This window comes from Rattus rattus, chromosome 1 (genome assembly GCF_011064425.1).
Source record: "Rattus rattus isolate New Zealand chromosome 1, Rrattus_CSIRO_v1, whole genome shotgun sequence".
Taxonomy (NCBI): domain Eukaryota; kingdom Metazoa; phylum Chordata; class Mammalia; order Rodentia; family Muridae; genus Rattus; species Rattus rattus.
The window spans coordinates 67,139,411-67,146,794 of NC_046154.1; the positions used below are offsets into that span (position 1 = coordinate 67,139,411).

The window sequence follows — 7,384 nt, forward strand, 5'->3', positions numbered from 1 at the left end:
TGTAGCCCTGCCTGTTCTGCAATTTGTTATTTAGACCAGGCTAGTCCAGACCTAACACAGGAGGTCTTTGCCTCCTGAGTGTTAGGATTGAAGGTGTATGCTACCACACTAGGTTTAGGTGATGACACCTGGAAAGAGAGATGTTTGTACTTGTTGGAAGACAGGGGTGATAAGAAGGACTGGGGCCCGGGAGAGAGAGTAGAAGGAAGCTGTGTTCTCTCTTTCGTGAGCCAGGTGGCTGTAGTAATCAGCATTTACAGTGAATATTTTCAAGCCAGGCATGACCACCCACCCATACCTGTAATTCCAGCACTTGGGGAGGAAAGGCAAGAGAACCAGGTAGTTAATTCCATCCTTGGCTACATAGGGAGTTTGAACTCAATGTGAGCTACATGAGATCTTGCTGGTTTTTTAAAAACCAAAAATTAAGTAAATAAATAATAAATAAAGTGAATGCATTGATCTGAGCAGGTGTCAGATGCCTGCAATCCAAGAATTTTAGAGGCAGAGCAGGAGGATCACTGAAGTTTTAGGTCGGGTATGTTTTATATTAGCAGGTTCTAGGCCAGTCAGGAGTACTGACTGGTAAAACTCTGAAATAAAGACAGAAACAAAAACCCAGTGAGTAGTCCCTCAACACAACAATCCTCCAGCGAGAATTTGTAAAGCAACGTCGACGTGAGCCAGGTAGTAGCTCAGAAGTAGAATGCTTGTCTCACATGCACATAAGACCTTAGGTTTGATTCTTGTTGATGAAAAAAACAGTATTTCCAGATGTGTGGACTTTCTCTGTATCCCTCTTCAAAAGCCAGATGAAAACTGTAAAGCATCCAGAAACATCCCCAAATGTTCATTAAGAAAGAGTTAACTAGCTAAGTGAACCATGGCCAATCTGTTATACGGAGCGTGGTCCACACACTGTGAATTGCTCTATGCACACGTGTCCATTGCTCTGTGCAGCCGTATGACCACTGGGAGCACAGAGGTCTTTGCCCTCACAGGTAAGCACTAGACAGTCCAGGAATGTTAAACATGTAGGCATATCTCTTCAATGGAAGAGATGTAAAACCTGTTTTCCACCCAGAACGCTAGGAATGGGGTGGCTAGTAGCCTAGCCTGTCTGTGTGCCCGGGGACTCCCTGAGATTCCTGCAGCCAGGGCCAGAGGGAGCTAATAGCCCAGATGACCTATGAGATAATCTATTCCACAAGACCAAGACCATACCACGTCCTCCCCTAGGTCCTTAAGATAAGACCTGTATCCTAGCTATAGAACCTACCTTCATGGAAGTATAGTGACTTGTACTCTGAGAAGAGTTTCTGTGTAATTGTCTCATTGTGCACATGGGATTGTGTTACAGGAAATTTTTTAGGAACTGCACTGTACTTAAATATGCCAAAAATAAACTGCCCAGTGTCAGACTCTACAAGCTTGTGCCAAAACCAGCTAGAATCACGTTCAACCAGATTTCCTTCTTGCCTCATGTGTGCCATTACTCTGCTAGCAACGCAGTGGTGTTTGCAGAGACCCCCACAAATGGCCACCTCCACGAAGTGCTTAGAAGATAGGTGATGTACAAACAGTTCATTTCGTGTGATTTCAGTTGAGTTGGAAAACAATTTTGAGTGTGTGCAAAATGCAATATTCCTATTTGGCATGTAAATACAAACCTGTGTATAGGGAATTGAACCCAGGCTTCATGCATGCCAGGCAAGTACTCTACCTCTGACTTACATCGCTGGTCATTCCATGTGCTTTATACATGCCCAGGAAATGTCAGAGATGCAGAAGAACAATTCATTACTTTATAACTTCCGTATTCTAGCCTACCATGGTCATACTATTACTTTTCTATCCAAAGTGCTTCACACAAACTGGGTTTTTGTCTGTTTGGTTTGGTATTTGGTTTTTCAAGACAGGGTTTCTTTGTGCAGCTCTGGCTGGCCTGCAACTTGCTTTATGGACCAGACTGGCCTTGAACTCAGAGATCTGCCTATCTGCCTCCAGAATCCTGGGATTGAAGGCACACACCACCATCCGACTGACACAAACTGGTTTTTAATTAAGCAGATGTGTGTTATTCTGAAAATAATTCTGAAAATAAGACGTTTCCAGTATAAGTATTTTAAGTTAAGCACTGATTGAACAATATATATTAAGCACACAAATATTGGGTGCTTACATTTACAAGAGAACTCTTGGCAGGGTCAAAAAGGCTAAGTTCTAACTCCATCAGTCATTTGCTTGACTTCGGCAAGCAATATAAACCGAGCAGGCCCTTGCTGCCCTCCTTTATCTAAGGCATCCACGGCAAACGACGGTAAAGCACCCAATGGCGCCACAGCACAGCAAGCAGCTAAGGGTAGTGCAGTCTCAGTAGCCACCTGTTATCCCGAAAGACTCATTAAGAAGATTCTAGATTCCCTCCCCCAGTGCTCTCCTGCTTTTGTCAATTGTTTTATTTTTTTCTCAACTCCTTTAACTTTGTTTCTCAAAATTGATAATAATTACCAGTTTCTTACGAAGTAGATAATTAAGCCAGGCATAGTAGCACACACTGAAACCCCAGTGTTCTGAGTCTTGGGGCCTTTGAGGACAGTTATCAGCTACATACTATGGGCCTACAAAAGTGAGTTCCGGTCCAGCCTGGGAGATAGGGAGTCCCTGTCTTAAATGAGATGAGCGAGGTGGCACATGCCTTCAATCTTAGCACTCTGGAGGCAAAGGCAGGCAGATCTCTGTGAGTTTGGGGCCAGCCTGGTCTACGTAGTGAGTGAGATCCAGGCCTGCCAGAACTACGTGGTGAGACCCTGTCTCAAAACAAACTGACATTGAATAATGACGCCTGCTGTCTGTTATGAGGACCTTAGGAGATGTGTATCATCAATAACTCATTGTTCTTCTCTGTGCATGAGAGAGAAAGGCCCAGGAAAACCCTGTAGTCGTATCAGCAGATCAGCAGAGCTACAGTGAGAAGAAACAGGTTCTGGGCGCTTACACTCACAGGCCAGCCCGGCCGGCTATTTCTCTGTGACTCTCCTCCACATTCCAGAGAAAACGTGGTGGCTTATTCATCACAAAGAAAAAGTTTGCCAGGTAGATGGGCTAGCTTAAGCAACCACAAACAGCTCTTTTGCACAACAGAGTTTTGTACTCACTGTACACAGTTCCAGTGGGATTAGACTGAAACGAACAAGAGGCAGCCAGATGCACAGACTGCTTGAGAAGCTGAGATAGGACCTCAAGTTTAATCTCAGCCTGGGCTATACAGAAAGACCCTTGTCAGAAAAGAGTCAGACTGAGAGGAGTGGGGAGGGGGAGGGGGAGGGGCAAAGAGGAGGGAAGAAGGAAGGGAAGGGATGTCAATTTTTCCTCTCCTCCAGCCCTGAGGGCTTTTCAAGACTGGCTCAGAGCAGCTATGTTTGAGCTTTGGGGGACTTTATGAGGGGCTGGCCCTGGCTGGGAGCTCTCACACCCCGCAGGAGACTGCCGTGTGGGTGTGAAAGATCCTGCCACCACCCGGTCATTCCTTTGGCTCTGATGAAATCTTGAATGTTTCTCAGAGGTTCTCCACTTATTACTGCTGGTGTTTCTCCTCCACTACCCCAGCTGCCCTGCTCCAGCTTCTTCCTTTGGTGCCTGTAAATACCAGGGAGCAGCATACCCCACCAAGTTGGATAATAGGAAAAGTGTGGCCACTTCTGATAGCTAGATCTTTCCCTATGTCTCTGGATGTCAAACGTCCCGTCTGTTGAGCAACTAATCTGGCCACGTAAAAAGAAATGAGGGTGCTATATGTACAACAATGCCAAGCAATCAGAGCTTCAGGACTAAGCCACTACCTAAAGACTCTACATGGACTGACCCTGGACTCTGACCTCATAGGTAGCAATGAATATCCTAGTAAGAGCACCAGTGGAAGGGAAAGCCCTGGGTCCTGCTAAGACTGAACCCCAGTGAACTAGACTGTTGGGGGGGCGGCAATGGGGGAGGGGTGGGGAGGGAACACCCATAAGGAAGGGGAGGGGGAGGGGATGTTTGCCCGGAAACCGGAAAGGGAATAACACTCGAAATGTATATAAGAAGTACTCAAGTTAATAAAAAAAAAAAAAAAGAAAAAAAGAAAAGAAATGAGGGTGCTGATGTGGAGGACCAGCATGCATTTTAAGCACTGAGGTGAGGTACGGCAGAGAACTCTGGGTTGTAGTCGCAGGCGTACCAGCACATGGGCATGACAGCTCACTTCTCAGTAGCCTAATCTTTTCGCCACGAGAACACTAGAGCAATACAAAAAAAAGAGGGGAGTTGGGGGATCAAAAGTAAAGGACAGGGGAATAAAAGGGACTAGTGGTCTGTCCAGGCAATAATGCCTGATTCTTGCTGAAGACATTCTTTCCAGAAATCCGAAAAGGAGGGAAAAATCCTAAATAGCAATCTCAAACTCACAATGACTCAAACCAGGAGTTCCTGTTTTCTGTGTCTGAACAGAAGAAAAAAGATAAGCCAGAAAAATGACCATGCAAAGTCACATTGGGTACCAAGTCCTGAGTGATGGGTTCAAGGGAAAAGCAGAAACGTTTCCTCTCCTAGGGACAACTCTTCCCTCTCATACAGACCCAAATCCCAGGAATTATGTAAATTTCCTCTTGTCCGTATCTAGGGACCTAGACAAGTCCAGAAAACCCACCGTTTATCACTCCCAAATTTCACTGTCACCACCAGGAGCTGGCTCAAAACTGGACTCTAAAAGCAACGAGAAAAAGAACTCATAGTAGTTAACTTGCTGCTGGACAAAAAATAATTCGATCTGCATTGCTATAGTTTAGTGAAGAGGGCATGCTGACTTGTGGGAGTGGGCCCAGTCCCTGGACATGTCCAGGGCTCTCCTTTCCCCCGGGCGCCCAAAGCAGGTATTCAGCGCTAAAACGCACAATGAGATCCAGGTGCGTCACACCACAAAGATCCTGGGCAGGAGGAAGGGAGCTGCCCCTGTGGGCTCACGTCCCCAAATGACCCAAACTGGAAGAATGGGTTGATGCGGACCCTTAGCTCCCGGACCACGGGAACCAAACGAAACAATAGAGCCATAAAGAAGAAAAATGACAGGAAGGGCTAGAGGAGCCCTGGAAAGGGACCGGAGAGGGATGCAGAAAATAGAGCTGGAAGAAGCGCCCGGAGAAGGGGGCGTGGAGTGACTGCCTCGGACCTCCACGGTCACCCACCGCCTGCTTCCAGGCGCCACAGCCACGGGGACAGCTCCCTCCCTCCGCCCGCCTGCCCTGCCGCTCCCGCGTCCCGCACCGTGTTGTAGAACTCGGCGATGGCAGGCACGATGGTGTAGTTGTCCTCGCACCAATCCACCTCCGAGCTGCCAGCCCGCAGCTGGTCCCACCAGTGCGGGGCGCCCATGGCCGCTCTGGAGCATCGGAGCAGCTTCTCCGCAGCGGCAAGCGGCCCGAGCGGCTGCTGGGCACACTGTGCGTCTGCGGCTTTATGCGGTGCCGGGCAGCCTCCGGATACGGCACCTCCCCTCCGGCCTCCCAAGCCGGGCTGCGCCCGCCCGCCACCGCCGGGCCAGACGTGCCCCAGCCCCGCCCCCGGGAGTCCCGGAGCACGACGGCCACGCCCACCCGGGGCGGGACCTGACAGACCAGGTTCGGAAGGGTAGGGCCGGGACCTGGGTGGAAGCCTGGAAGCTAGGACCGTAGCCACTAGCTCTCCGGTTCTACTGTGGTTGGTGGCAAAGGCCTTCAGAGTCGCTCTTGTCCGCGCGCGTCCAGGTTGCGTAAAGAACGCCAGAGCAGCCGTACCCCTTGTAAAAAAAAAAATGTAAAATATGGTAAACCGCACGGAGACCCGGACCCCTTTGGACTTCATAGGAGTTCGCAGCAATTTGCTTCTCTGCGCCTGGGACACCAGTACTCATCATGCTTAAGGAAGGTTCTCATTCCTCCTGAAGGCAGGACAGCTTTACCAGACCCAACTCACTGCTGGCTAGGGTAAAAAGATCCTCAGGGCTGTGGCAACAGGTTCTCTGGACCCGCCAAGCATCCTGGGTCACCCACACCAGGAGAGTGTTTCTGTAGTACTGAGTGTTTAGTGGTTTATGGGTAATCCACAGAAGATGCAGTGTAACAGGTAAGAACACACAACTGCAGGGCATAATACATACATAGTACTTTATAGTGCATATAGCATTATGTGTTGGGCACTATTGGGAGTGCCCATATGTCCCTCATTAGGCGTCCCCAGTGGGCATCCCAGACAGTGGGTTCTATTAACGGCCCCCTTTCTACCAGTGTGAATGTTAAAGCTAGAAATCAAGTTCAGGCCAGATGACCTATCTGCTCATAATGGTTTTGCATCTGTAATTACCCCATAGTTTCTAAATGTAAGCCAGCTTTCTTGCAGTGCAGGTAAGATCTTGGAGAAAAGCACTTTATTCTTTTTGGTGGCAACTCAGGGCCTCCTTCATGGAAAGTCCCAGGTAAGGATGGTTGGGGAGAACACCCTGGGCAGGCATCTACACTGGTCATCTACACAGCCAGGCAGGCCTGCCTTCTCTCCGGGCTGGAGTGCCTGTAAGCAGTGTATCTGAGTCTCTCTTCCACAGACACCCACACAGCCATTGTCTTCATAGCTGCTTCTGTCAGCCTCCACCTCCTGTTCAGGAAACCCAGCTTTAATTCTTCCAGGCCAAACCACTCCTGTGTCTTCGTTACCCTAGCTTCTGTCTCCTCTTCCTTCTCTAGCGCCAGTTCTACTGGCTGACCCCTGAAACCCAAGGAGAACCTGGACAGTGACCTCCTTCTAGGGTCAGTCAGTTACAGACTAGCAGGGGTGAGCAGGCCAGAGCCACAAAAGAAAACTGCACTGCAATGCCCCCCTCACTGTTGTATGTCGAACACCAACCATCCAGCAAGAGAACCGCTTTCTCATGTGATCACATTTTTCTCCTCCCAGTAGCTTAGGCAAAAATAAACTGGATGTTAGAAGCACACGCTTGTAATCCCGGAAAGAAAAACTATCCACATCTATCCAACCTGGCATAAAACAGTTACTGTGTGTGTGGCAATTTTCTCAATCTGTGCTCCAGGTGGTCAAAACGTTTCCTGTTAATACTGTAACATTATCTACCACTTGCAGTATTTTTGTTTTTAATTTTTTTTTTTTGAATCAGGCTCATCATGTAGGCCAGGCTGGCCCCCAGAGTGCTGGAATGGATAGGCACACACTACCACATCCAGATACTTTGTCACTTAAAAAGAAAAATGGTGTGCATTTTGCAGCTTTCCCATGGCTACAGTGTGATGTATGGACACCTAATAGAATGTGCTCACACACTCATGAGCATTAAATGCCTAGCATTGTAAAAATGTTAATG

The 7,384-nt window shown here is 48.3% G+C and overlaps 1 protein-coding gene and 1 long non-coding RNA gene across 2 annotated transcripts in view; one reads left to right on the forward strand and one right to left on the reverse strand.

Moving 5' to 3' along the window:
* Positions 1-5,512, reverse strand: part of Acer2 (alkaline ceramidase 2) — a 43,751-nt gene extending 38,239 nt beyond the window's left edge. The window contains exon 1 of the mRNA XM_032902196.1: positions 5,302-5,512. Within this exon, the coding sequence (XP_032758087.1) occupies positions 5,302-5,409 (108 nt within the window). The 5' untranslated portion in view covers positions 5,410-5,512. The remainder of the gene's footprint in view (positions 1-5,301) is intronic.
* Positions 5,018-6,998, forward strand: LOC116900463. Its single transcript, XR_004387931.1, has 2 exons — positions 5,018-6,138; positions 6,753-6,998. It is a non-coding gene; the product is annotated as an uncharacterized LOC116900463 (long non-coding RNA).
* Positions 6,999-7,384: the final 386 nt, after the last annotated feature.